Below are 13,475 nucleotides of genomic sequence, written 5' to 3'. Positions count from 1 at the left end.
ATGTTTGAACATGTTCCAAATGTTAAAAAGTGAAAAATAAAAATAACTCAAACATGAAATCATTCTTGTGTGTACAATACAAAACATAACATAAATGATTGTTCTTAACAAAAATGACAAAAGTGGCACAAAAACGCATTGATTCTAATACGGGTCATTTTTTACCCATTTATGGAAGAGTGTATAGGTCCAATCACTCAAGAGGGAGTCGGTCTGATGAGGGGGGCTGTCTTTGCCTCCAGTTATTTCACTCAGTGGCTAAGTTGCATTGTGGGTAATGTAGTCAAGCAGCAATCTACCGGTCTAACATTGCACTCCTTTAACACTTATGGACAGTTTGAATCAAATGATCAGAATCGATACAGCAGAACCAGAGATATCGCCTTTTTAATTCCATGCATTCTTGTTCCTCTTCAAAGCCTGGTGCCTACATTACCCACAATGCCACTTGACCTCTGAGTGACATCACTTAAGGCAATTTATGCAGCTTCCTCTGAAACCACAAAAGGCTTGCAGTAGTGCTCCCCTGGGATTGGGACCTGTAAACACGTGAGTTGATTATTATTCCGTTTTCTCTAGTCTCAAGTCAACAAAAATTTTGGAGTAATAATTTGCATTAGAAATATTATTGTCATAGAGAATCTTTCCCTGATGTGATGCAAATAACGTCTTAGCCTTTTTACAGTTTTGAGGAAAGCCTCAGATGTACTGTAGGTCCTACAAAAGTTACTTTCATTGGCATTCTAAGTGCTGTAGTTGTTCAGACCTCCAAGTGCTGTGTGCTAAAAACAAATCTAATCTTGTGATGTATTGGCCAATCTTTCATTGATCCTTTTCTGCAGCTTTTAGGGACAGCGACATCATTAACATGTTCTCCACTTTCACCTCCCCATCACACACACTCACACATGTACTAAATTAATTTAAAGCTGAACATGAGACAAATGCCCTTTCTCCCCACTGTGCACCACTTACTGAGTTCAGTTTGGTGCTTTACGGCTTTTCTCTGTTTCTCATTCTTCTGCCTAAAAATACAAAGTGGTGCTCTTGCAGAGCCCCTCCCCTTTATCTTCCGGGGAGGGGTGAATCAAGCAAAAAGGAAAGAGCAGCAGCAGGGACAGAGATGAGTATCAGAGCTGCAGCAGCACAGACTGGGGGAAGGGAGTTGAGATGAGCGGGGCTTACTGCTACCAGCCCACTGCAGGAATTTCTGTTTCACTTCATCAGATGGGACTTGCTAAATGTGACGTGTGTCCCACCTCTTCTTGTGATTGTTGTTTGTACTACTATCATTAATCTTACAAGTGCAGGAAGATGGTTTGGCTGCAGCAGTGAAAACTTCCCAGCTGAGAGTCAACTTGGTGCTTGAAAAAACTTCAGCGGTGGTAAGACAAATTTGATTTACTTAGTACAGCCACATGTGTGATATTTCATATCTTCATTTGGAAACACAAAATATTAAATTTGACTTAAAATATATAATTTAACATATCAAAGCTGTAGTGGAACCCGGAAATATGGAATGAGGAATTGTTTACATATTATGGACTTTGGTTTCGATATTTATCTGTCAGCTCACCTTTCCTGTGGACATACCTGATTATAGATGTTGTTGCAGTATATCAGGATAAATAGATTTATTATATGGTTCTTATTGTCAAGGCACCTAGTGGAAGTTGTATATATTCAACTTTGATGATATCGTTTTAGTTTGTTGCAATCAAATAGTTGACTAGATCGGTTTAATTTTGCACATTTACCCTAGTTTAGAAGTATTACGTATAGTTTAACTTCTCATCTTCATCATTTGTCATTATGTCAGTTGGACCAACATAGACCTGGGAGTATTATAATGTAATGATAGAATATTGTTCAAGAGTAATCCAAACTAAACTCCAGTCTTGTGAAGTAGAGCTGAGGCACAATTTTATGCCAACTAAGCATTTAATTGACCCTTTAATGGGTAACTATCTTTGGCCCTACCCCTGGTATTGTAGCTGTGGTTCTTATCTAGGTCAGTGGGAATTACACGACACTGACATTGGCCAGCATTCATGAGTCAAATCCCACTGGTGCACTTTGTAAAATAAACAAATGGTCAGGCTGTTGTTTGCCAGTTTCTGTCGTTTGCCAGAAACCGAAGCCTTTGACCTCAGATTTTTTGGAAGTGATGCTGGACCCTTTTTTTGACCAGTTGCAGAAGATGCTTACCTACTTTCCTTCCTACTTTTCCTAAATTTAATGCATAGAGTAGTGGTGTTTCTTTCTACCAAGTAAGTTAAAAAAATGAACATGTAATGCCTATTTCACCTGTTCATTTAGTATATAAATATGTAATATATACAATAACATCAAATTCACACGGGAAGATGTCACAGGAGACAGTCTGCCCTTCTTGGACTGTGCAGTACACACTGAAGAAGACAAAAGCCTCAACATTGAGGTGTACAGAAAACCTATACACAGAGATCAAAACTTGCTGTTTTATCTCGCGCCAGCACAAGCTGGGGGTCATCAGAACCCTAAACCATTGGGCTGAGACCGTGCCCACAAAGTCAGAGGCGCATCAGGGGAGCACTTAAAGCATGTGGCTACCCAAACTGGACCTCTGTCAAAACCTCTAAAAGATCCAGAGCAGACAGAGAGGAGGAGACGAGAAAACGTAACATAATCATAATTTATGTCGCAGGAACATCTGAAAAACTCAGGAGGATCTTCAATAAACATCATACCCTATTCAAAACTACCAACACACTGAGGCAGAAACTTGTCCATCCTAAGGACAAAACACCCAGACATAAACAAAGTAATGCAGTTTATGCTGTTCAATGCAGCCAGGAATGCACAGATTTGTACATTGGGGAAACAAAACAACCTCTCCATAAACACATGGCACCACACAGGAGAGCCAACTCCTCAGGTCAAGACTCTGCTGTCCACTTACATCTGAAGGAGAAAAATCATTTCTTTGAGGACTACAATGTAAACCTCTTGGCCAGAGCAGACAGATGATGTGAAAGAAGTGGCCCTATCGACTCTGAAACTCAGAGCTCACACGTGTCCTTAACGACTCTGTAAGGACACTCCCACACAGAGTTTAAAAGCCAGCCAACTCCTCTCCAGTTAGTTAGAACTGAAGAAGCCTCTTGGCTGAGAGGTGAAACATCTTCAACAAAGTGAAACAAGTCCAGTTGCCTACGATACAGCACTTAGCATGACCTGGATGACTGAGAACCTTCATCAACATGTCTCTTTAGTGAAACAATGGTCCTTTCCCTGTGGTATTGGATACATTCAAAAGATAGCATCTGAGAAATTATCTTTTGATGTAATTAGACACTCATCCTCACAGTCCACACACACAGTAAAAGAGACAGACATCTCAAATGAACAAGCTAATCACTTCAGCGCTAGATAACATTCACCATGGTACATGGTCATTTATTCATTATTATACAACACAGGGTTGCATAATGTAACAAAATTAAAGTTTGTAAACACCTTCATGGTATACAAATTACAGAACATATATGAATGTAAATGGAAGCAACAAAATGGGGATGATAATGTGGTCGGCATCTTCATACCAAAAGTTTGACATCAACTTTGACAGTGTGTGAGCACCAAGCATTGATGTTAGTCCACCTCTCCTTGTTCAGCTGTAGTCCTGCACTCTGTCAGCTCAGACCACGGTCTGTCCATCGCGTGCAACAGCTTCTTCCAAGGTGTTGTGGTGGAGACAGAGCTCTGATTCCATGTGTCAACAGTGACCTCTCTTATGGGTCTATGTGTGAGAATCATACAGGGTCGAGACTTTTAAATCCTGTTTTATTCTGAGTCTTTTATTTGAAATAATTTATTATAAGATAACCTAGTAAAACCAGCAGGCTGAGGTTTTATTTCTTTACTTCACTGAGAGCATAATGCCAAAACCACTTTAACAGCCTAACAGACTAAATGCAAAAGAGTTTGGCTTGGCGACATTAGTGCACATAGCTGGATTCCTTTGCGCTAATCGTGTTCTTCTTCTTTTTATTATCTTCTCTCTTTATTGCTCTCTTTCATGTGCATTTGTGTCTTTTGCCTCAATCAAGCAATTCTTAACGACCTTTTTTATTAAGGGACATTATAAATACATTTGATTAAGATGGTGCAATGAGAACATGGAAAACAAATCATCATATAAGCCAACAGTACTGATGGCTTGAGCAGGATATTGAGTGGACAGCAAAACTATTCCAGAGGTTTCAAAATGTTTTCATTTCGAGCAACCACAAGAGCATTTAGGAGCCAACTTGTATAGCATTTGAAAAAAAATATGTTTTCGCAGACACTCAGCATTCTCCATACAGTACATACACCTCATGATTAAGTTTTTGTGGTCTCCCATTAGTTTAAATAGGAAACCATTTTGACTTATTGATCTGAGATGCTAAAAGGCTCTTTTGGCTAATGGGACTCTCAAAAGGTTTTCAAGGTCACACAAGAGCTGGCGCCAAGCCCCATCTGTCTCATCCTGGTATTCTCTGAGGGATGGAACGACCTGATTATTGTGTAGTTAGCTTTTAGTGGGACAGCCAGAGGTTTCTCTCAAGTTATGTATCTTAATGGTTTCTGCCTTTTGGGAAAATGTGACAGTTAGACAAAAACCTGCTGCCATTACTATTGGGCATCGTGAGTCATGTATCACATTGTACAATCAGACGAAAAGCAGATTCAAAGATGATATCAGTTTCCCCAGAAAGGTATGTAATATTAAAAAAACCCCACAAACATTTGATCTTAAAGGATGTAGGTTTGTTTTGCAGAGGCATTTTGTCATCTGGGGATGTCCAGTGGTTTGAAATATTTCTAGTTAAGTATTTCAACCCAGATGTGAATCAGCCACAACACATAAAACAACAGCAAATTCTATTTAGAAGGTAAAAACAAAGTCTTTTGAACTTTATTGCCAGCTGTAATGTGTGAGTTGCATGCAAGGTCCTTCTTGTTTTGTTTACATGCTAAATGCAAAAGTAAATGGTCTATCAAACTTTTCAATTTAAGGTAATATAAGGGCATTTTTTTAACAAGCTGGAAATTATAAATAGGATTTAAAACACTGTCCCCCGCTGTTTGTAGCTGTGTTGCTTCTTACTTTGAAGACGTAAATTCAAGGGTGGGACTGGCTAAAAAAAGACACCTGTTTCTTGCGTTTGCTGTGGTGCAGTTAAACCATCAAGACGTTTTGTTTTTCCTGACAAACTACGAGAGAGTGTGACATAAGGAATGTTAAAGTGCAATGCAGCAATTCACACCTCATTGTGTTTTGTGTGAAATGTAATGCAAAAAGCAGGACCACAGTAAAATGACAGATGGTGGTGCTGGAAAGTCAACGAAATAAATAAAGTTTGTGCTACATGTGCATCCTTTTAAAATTGCTCCTGCTTTTTTAATGTTACCCTCATTGTTTAATCTCCTGCACAGTCCAGTGTGCTTTCCTCTAGTTCAAAGTTTACTTAGTTAAACAATGGACTACAGCAAAATATCTGGATGAGTGACAAAAATTTCCATATGCAGGAAAATCCTGTATAACTATTTTTATAACACAATTTCTGGGTACAAGATTAATAGCCAGTACTTTTAATTGTTTATTCACCGTCTATGAATTGCCTTCCATTTCCTTTCTTTTTCCTTTTCTCTTTCTCTACTATATTATTTCTTATCTCATTTTTTTCTTAGAGTTTTATCATATCTTGAAAATCATTACACCTACACAGACATAACGCCTACAGTAAACATATTTTACACTCTCTCTACACTGATAACATTTTCAGGATGCTCACAGGATGTTGATAAGATCAGAGTGAGTAGCTGATAGCTTACTAAGTGGTAAAAAAAGAAAAAAGTATCTTGTTAGTTTAGGTATGAGTGTATAACATATGTTATGAGTTTGTTTGAATAAGGTTATTTTTTTTTCCATATAGCGTCATGGAATTTTTATATTCACTGTTTCAGAATAATATCCATCTGATATGCCATCAAACAAATATTTGTTCAAGAAAAAGAAACTTAAATTATTTATCTCCCGTATTTGATTTCACCTCACTATCCGGCCTAACGTGCACCTCCGCTTCGCTTGAACTCGTTCTCATACAATCTGACTATGACGGGCAGTGTATTGGGGACAGACCACTAGGGACAACATCATAGATTATTTGTTTATTTCCTGTTAGTGTTTCTGTCAGTGGTGTTCACAGAACTGCGTTTCCTGCCAGGATGTGCCAGCTCTCCTACTCTCTGTCTATTTCAGTCTCCATGTCACTCTCTCCATCTCTGTCCCATGCTGTCACTGTATTTATGTGTTTATGTGGGTGTTATGTTCGTGCTGTGTCTGAGCTGTTACACTGACTTTACATTGGCCATCCTAAAAATGCACTCACTGTACCTCAAGATGCTTTGGATTAAACAGATGTTTTTTTAAAACGATCATTCTCATTTATTTGAACTATTATTTTAGTAGTTGTACCAGTAATTTGTATTGATATATAATACTGTACCTGAAGTACATTGCTGAGATCTGGGAACATTGTTAAGTCACTTAAGAAGATGTCAGATAAAGCAAACAAAAAAATAAGAGCCATCAAGATAACCAGACAAGTGAAAATGAGGGAAAATTGCCAGGTACAGTTTCCTGTACAATGACGAACATTTTGGATACATTCATTTTCAGTTTTACCTAAAAAAAAGTGGTTTCCCTGTTTAAAAACAATCTATGGTCACTGGTGAAAAGACATTCAGAACTGGTTCACTTTCACTTTTAAAAGTGAAAGTTTTCTCACCAGTTATTTTAAGACATTGGTTAGATACTCACATATAGACCACATTTCAACTGGAATTGCAGTACTGCTTTTCAACTAAAACGTTTAGATGTGGTGCTTTGTCAGGCTCCAAAATGACGATATGTGCTTATTTGCACGTTTGCATTTGTAGATTCTAAAAGGTGTTTTTGAAGCAATAACAAAGTCAGGGATCAATCTGCCAATTTTGTCAATGATGAATGGTTGGTTCACTTGTTTAGCCACATATAGGTTTAGTGGGTGAAGCCTTGTAGTTTTCTTCAGCTTGTGCAATTTGCTCCACAAGTCACGGTTCAGAGTGGTCAATACTGTAATGCACTAAGTACTTCCACATGTCCTTTACAGCAGTAAGTGCAACTTAACATTAATGTATAAAACGTCTCCCATTACGATGTCCTGCAAGCTTCCTGTTGGCTGCTCGGAGCCTATATAGTTCTATATTAATGACTACTCCAAATGAGTTAGGGATTTGGGGATATGGCTGCATATATGCATCTAAATAGATATGCAATAAAAGTCAATTAAAATGTGTCACATTTTCTGGGGGGACCAAAAATATTCACAAAACACAAAATAAAAATTCAGATATGTCAAAGAATAAACAATCAGGTGAAACACTAAAATAGCCCAACATCCCTGACTAATTTTGAGTAGTGTATATGAAACATTAACTGCGCCAAAATATAATCTAGAGGCTGTCAAGATACAAAATGGGGATTTCTTTCATTCTGTCTCATGCAGGCAAGGAGAAGCTTCAGCCCAGCCTTACATGACTCTGGAAAGCGTGTAAAGAAAATAGACAGGTGAAAAGAAACCAGTTTTTAGCACCTGAAATTTTGCAGCGTACTCCGGCTAAGTTGGATAAGCATCATTTAGCATTGTATCCACAAGAGTAAACACAAATGCATTGTTCACAGTGGCTTGGACAGGAAGACTGACACATGTGAAGTGCATCAAAACCTATCCAACTCTTTCCATTTCATTCTGTTGCTTGTTTCATTTATATTGTATGTTTCAATGCATTTTTAATATCTGTCTTGCTGCAAGCCAAACTTCCCATTACAGAACATGTCCTGAAATTCAACTTTTGTCTTTTTCTTTTGAGGATGGAGAAAGAAATGAAATTCCACTCACTGGTATTGTCTTCCCATCTTTGAGTCATCTGAAATCAACAACCCACACCAGCCAACCACCATGATTTCCTCAACCCTGCCTCTCGCCAACTACACCCCAATCTGCTACTCCATCAACAACCCTCCATTCAATTATACTTCCCCAGTCGCCTCAAAATACTTCTCATCCACCTTTACCGCTCTGGGTCTCATCTCCAATCTCATCGCTTTCATTGCTCTCCTCAACTCCTTCCGGCGGACGCACAACCGCTCCCGCTCCTTCTTTTTGATTTTCCTATGCGGCCTGGTGGCTACTGACTTCATGGGTCTTCTGGTCACCGGCACCATCGTGATCTCCTTCCATCTCACAGGTTTTGACTGGCGCAAGTTAGATCCAAACTGCCACTTCTGCAACTTCATGGGAATGTCCATGGTCTTCTATGGACTGTGCCCGCTGATGCTTGGTGCCACCATGGCCGTGGAGCGCTTCATGGGCATCAACCGTCCATTTGCACGCACCACCAGCATGCCCAAGGGCCGGACAGTCTCCATGGTGCTGATGGTGTGGTTGATCGCTGGCTGCATATCTTTGCTGCCCCTAACCGGCGTTGGGAGCTACCACATGCAGATACCCGGCTCCTGGTGTTTTTTCAACATAAGCTCTGAGGGAAACGACCTGGCCTTCTCCCTGCTCTTCTCCCTGGTCGGGTTGATCAGCATCGCCGTGTCGTTTTTGCTGAACACGGTGAGCGTGGTGACCCTGATCAAGGTGTGCTGCGGACAGGACAGGTCACAGCGCCGCCGAGATCACGAAGTAGAGATGATGATTCAGCTCATCCTCATCATGGTCATCGCGTCTATCTGCTGGTGCCCCCTACTGGTGAGTTTGTACATTTGAAATAAGTAAATATCAATATTTGAATACCAAACTCCTGTTTAAGCAGTAGAAATCTGAAATCCTGGCCAGTGAGTTGCTCTAGCTAACGTCACAGAAAACCTTTGCAGGAAGTCGCAGCAAGATTTATTTACTTCATTGAAGTTTGAACTTCTGCTTAGAAGGTCGTGGAGGAAGTGCTGACACTATTTTTGCTGATTCAAGCTCTCTCGACAACACACATCCTTGTTGTTGCTTAGATTGCTAGTCTTTTGATTTAATATCTCTTTTACTCAGTCAATTAACCTTTCTACCCAACAACTACATTTAATCACAAGGTCCTAAGCTCCTTTTCTCCGCTTCCCCTCTCTATGCCTCATTTCCCCTTAGCAATGCAGCTTCCTAAACAGTTGATCTGAAGGCCCTCTGGTCTTACCCAGGATCAAAGTGCCCCTTAATGCCTGAGTTGAGATGACACACAGCTTTAGAACATGTCATCCATGCAATCACTGCCTTTAAAGGAAAACTCTGGTTTACAACTCGGGTTTACCTTTTGTGGCTCCAACTTTTGGTTCTGTCGGTTAACATTGCACTCAAAGATAACATGGCAACGTCAAAATGAACAGTCGTAGATGGTGACAACTAACCCCTTGATAAGCCAAATTTATCTGGAAAAGAAAATTAAGTCAAGGTTAAATTATTACCTTACTGTCAATTGTATATATTCTCTACACTCCAGCTTCCTGATAAAACTTTGACCTAGAGCACCTGCTGTACTGTAGTTGTGTGCATTCATCCCTTTCTGTGCTATAAGGGATTATCAGCAACATTATGGTGGTAGCTTATCCGTCAGAACTGTTGGTTCACTGGGGTAGGAGAGCCCTTTTATAAATAACAAAAAACAGCTCATCATTATGTCAAGAGATCATGATATATGACTCTGTGGTTAAAATAATACTGTTAAAATTTCTCTTGTTTTCATTCATATAAAGTGAGAAAATCCTGATGAAAACTGGTGCAGTCACTGTGTTGCTTTCAGCCCAACATGCAGAGTAAGGAACAGGAGGGTCAAAGCCATTTGATTGGACCTCATATTTATCCGCATTCCTTTCTAACCCCAGTTGTGTGACCCCCTGCACAGATATATACACTGATGTGCGTGGTGACTGGTGATCGTGTAGGAAGTGATACTGTTTTGTTCTGCATACGAATGGCCACCTGCAATCAGATATTTGACCCCTGGATATACATCATGTGTAGAGCTTCCTGGCTAAGGCGAGTAAAATGTAAAACGAAAACGTAATTACATTTTTTAATAATAACACATCTTTCCCATTTCTCACAACCATCATAACTTTGACCTATGGCTATGCCTCAGCATGTGTTATTCCATGACTTTCAACTCCCATCACCCAGGTGTCATTGAAGGAGCATGCTTCATAGTGCAGCCAGTGGCCCCATTTTGCTTCTTTGTACACTCATTCCATTCCCAGTGAGATCATAAACATTTCACTAAATAGTTTCAAGCCCTTTGTGATGTTTGTTTATTGCTTTCATTCCTGAAACTAACACAGATGGGTTCTTTTCTGCTAAACCCCGATAGCTTAATGATCTGCAGATTGTAGCTTTATTTAGTTGCTCAAACATTTCTTTGAAGCAGAGCTACAGAAATCCTCACAAATAAGAGCCATACCATTGAGAAAGTTGTTCAGGCTCAGTAATTATACGGTGTAGTAGCTTATCTACTTATCTAGCCTAGTTTACACTCAGATCTTGAAACAGTCTTAGTGCCAGTAAGTAAGACCATAGTGGTAGTTAGACGCTATGCTAACTTGTACAGCGGAAATCTTTGGTTGTGCCAGTGTTTGGAGCAGCTCTGCCTCTGAGAAAAGTTTGCCAAACTAAAACTGTGGTTTGCACTTGATCATCTCAACATTTGCATGCAACAACTCTAAGCCCTCAGGAGGGCCATGGCAAAATTAGCCTTAGTGGACTTTGCACATGTGTCTGTGTGAATTAACCAGTTTTGTTCTTTCTCTCTCATTCCTTATTTTTAATCCTTGCCTTCCCACTCTTTTCAACTATAATTTTTAATTCACCTCATTTCTCCCCTGCAACTGTTTGACTTCTTCTTTTCCCATCTCATCTCACCTCACCCTCCCCCGACTTCTTTCCTCCATCCTCCCTGACTACCAGGTCTTTATTGCACAAACTGTGCTATCCAAAGGTCGGCTCCAAATCAAATACCTACTGCTGTGGATACGCTTCGCCACCTGGAACCAGATCCTGGACCCGTGGGTATACATCCTGTTTCGCAGGGCAGTTCTTAAGAGAATCTACCCCCGTTTCGACGTGCATCGGGACTCCATCATGAGCCTGTCCTCGTCTTTCAGAGACACCGTCCGCAGGTTCACACGCCCCTCACTTGGGAGCGCTCTGGGCTCGGATGAATCAGGAGAGCCGGAGAAATCAACACAGAAGGCGCCATCTCTTTCTCCGTGATTGGTTGGATTTGAGCTGTTGTTGCAGCAGACTGAGAGTGATATCATTGGGGGTTGTTGGATGTGTTTTCAAGCTCTGATGAGTTTTCATGTTAACTGTGACCAGGATAAGATGCAGGATTGCTGATTGTCTGATTGTTATTTTATTGCATTGAAATGTTCAGCAGTATTAGCAATGACACTTTGATTTAGAGGAAAGTATAAAGAGAATGCTGGGGCTGATTGAACTTTTCAAACCTGTGATCTTTTGATAAAGTACACTCTCTTTAACCACATACATATCTCTAGGGAAACAGATTTGAGCTATATACATGCACTACTTTGATATTTGAGTTTCAAACGTTGTGTTTCAGTCCAGCTATCGAGGTACTCTGTGGTCATTCAGGCAATTGTTTTAATGGGATACTTCATTCTGGTTGAGCATTATGCCTTTTAAGCACATGGACTCTTAGGGCTGCTTAGATGCTTTTGAGACCCACTACTGTTCATATATCATTCCCTTTCTGAAGTTTTTTATATACAATGAATGTTCGTGCAGTAATGTGTTGATGAAGGTTCTTCATACGGTAATGTTTGAGCAGTTGATCCCCAGAACATCAAACACTGAAAACTAGCTGATCCTAATCTCGTAGAGGTGCTTGAAAGTGAAAATGCTTTGACCAAAATGAAACATAGCTCAGTCTGCCAGAGGCCTCCTAAACCATTTCAATTTCCCAAGTTTATACATCACATTACAATGCATGTGTTTATTGTTCTGCTGATGCATGTGAAGCAAATCAAACACCCCAAACCTTGAAATGATCATAAAATCAGAGAATTCGTAGAATTATAGAATTAGAATCCCTCTATAGGGTCCTCTGGTCCTGTGTTTGTCAATATTAGAGACATCATGGTGTGTTGGGAAATAAAAGGTAAATAATGAGAATGTGATTATTGGAAAAGGTACATACCCTGAAAATGAGCTTGAGCTGTCAATAGTAGAACATTATTTTCCACTGTCAACTTCAGAAATGTGACCAAAAAGTTTAATGCTGACTATTTATTTGAGATGTGTTACACTGCATTAAAGGTCGTACTATTTACATTGCTTAATATCCACATTATCTATTGATTATTACTGATACAAAGATCTTATTAAGTGTAATTTCTGTCATATGAAGATTTAAGTTGCCTACTATCTTTGACAGTATTAAATAAATATATTATTGCACTAGTAGATTACTTGATAAGTAATTTTACCACTTTACTGATTACTCTCTGTATCACTGGTGTGGTTCGGCTCTCTTAATTTCAAACGCTCCCATATGATCACCCAATTTTTTTCTCTCCACTGGTGTTTAACTATGAAGATAGTTTTGGTTTTAATTGCCCAGGTTTTGAGATGTAGTTCGTGTGTGCTGATCAAAGTAAACATTTCAACAGAAATGTGTCTTTAAGTGAGGGGAAAAAAGTATGTGCAGAAGGTTAAAAGCATGTGCAAGTGAGAATAAGTAGGGAAATATATATAATGTCATTTGAGTGATCTGAAAAAGTCCAATATTTCCATCTGGGAAAAGTACAGTTTCTCATTTAATTGCTAAAAATAATTGATGATTTTTTTTAGGGCAGAATCAGAATAAGAAGTTTAGCTAACCAGCTCAAACCGATACTGAACTCTAATCTGTGTTCATAATATCAATCCCTCCCCTCTCTCCTCTCTCAGAGATGTTTAAAACTGTAAGTTGCTGTCAACTGACATTGTTCATGAAAGGGATTGGGAGGTATTTAATCACTGGATAGCTTCAGTCTGATAGAATGGGTAATGTGAAGACACACATTGAAGCTAGATTGTAAAAGATAATTGTACTATTATAACTATTATATAACATATGAAACTGAAACGTTTATGTCTTGCTCTTAATTACTCAGTCACCCAGCTGATCTTGCACATAATTTGTCATGTCTCATATCGGTCAGACTGTCACTTAATTACCAAAGAAATTACTCAACTGATCACTGATAATGTTTGAGATGTGTCTCGCTTTAACACCTTTGCAGTATCATTCCAGTGAAAATGAAGTGTAAATGTTGAATGTGCTTGGCAGAAATGTCATGTGAGTGTACATAAAAATAAAGTATTACATAAAAATAAACAGGCTTTACAACTATG

At 39.3% G+C, this 13,475-nt stretch overlaps 1 protein-coding gene across 2 annotated transcripts; it reads left to right on the top strand.

The window, feature by feature from the left end:
- The first annotated feature begins 1,135 nt into the window (after window positions 1-1,135).
- tbxa2r (thromboxane A2 receptor) lies at window positions 1,136-13,467 on the top strand. Of its 2 annotated transcripts, XM_084356071.1 has the most exons (4): window positions 1,136-1,385; window positions 7,945-8,831; window positions 9,967-10,100; window positions 11,022-11,328. In XM_084356071.1, exons 2-4 carry the CDS (start codon window positions 8,034-8,036, stop codon window positions 11,197-11,199), a joined length of 1,110 nt encoding a protein of 369 aa, XP_084212197.1. In that variant the 5' UTR covers window positions 1,136-1,385; window positions 7,945-8,033; the 3' UTR covers window positions 11,200-11,328. The 2 variants fall into 2 exon arrangements, with proteins under 2 accessions (XP_084212197.1, XP_084212198.1); XM_084356072.1 differs by lacking the exon at window positions 9,967-10,100 and having other exon boundaries at window positions 11,022-13,467.
- Window positions 13,468-13,475: the final 8 nt, after the last annotated feature.

This window comes from Pagrus pagrus, assembly GCF_965226575.1.
Source record: "Pagrus pagrus genome assembly, chromosome: 6".
In the NCBI taxonomy this organism is placed as follows: Eukaryota; Metazoa; Chordata; class Actinopteri; order Spariformes; family Sparidae; genus Pagrus; species Pagrus pagrus.
Note: the sequence above shows the minus strand (reverse complement) of the source record. Positions and strands in the feature narration are given on the sequence as shown.

Coding starts and splice junctions, on each gene's coding strand:
- tbxa2r (XM_084356071.1), top strand. CDS start 8,034: ATGATTTCCTCAACCCTGCCTCTCGCCAACTACACCCCAATCTGCTAC. Junction 8,832..9,966: donor TCTGCTGGTGCCCCCTACTG/GTGAGTTTGTAC, acceptor CCCCCTGCACAG/ATATATACACTGATGTGCGT. Junction 10,101..11,021: donor TGTAGAGCTTCCTGGCTAAG/GCGAGTAAAATG, acceptor CCTGACTACCAG/GTCTTTATTGCACAAACTGT.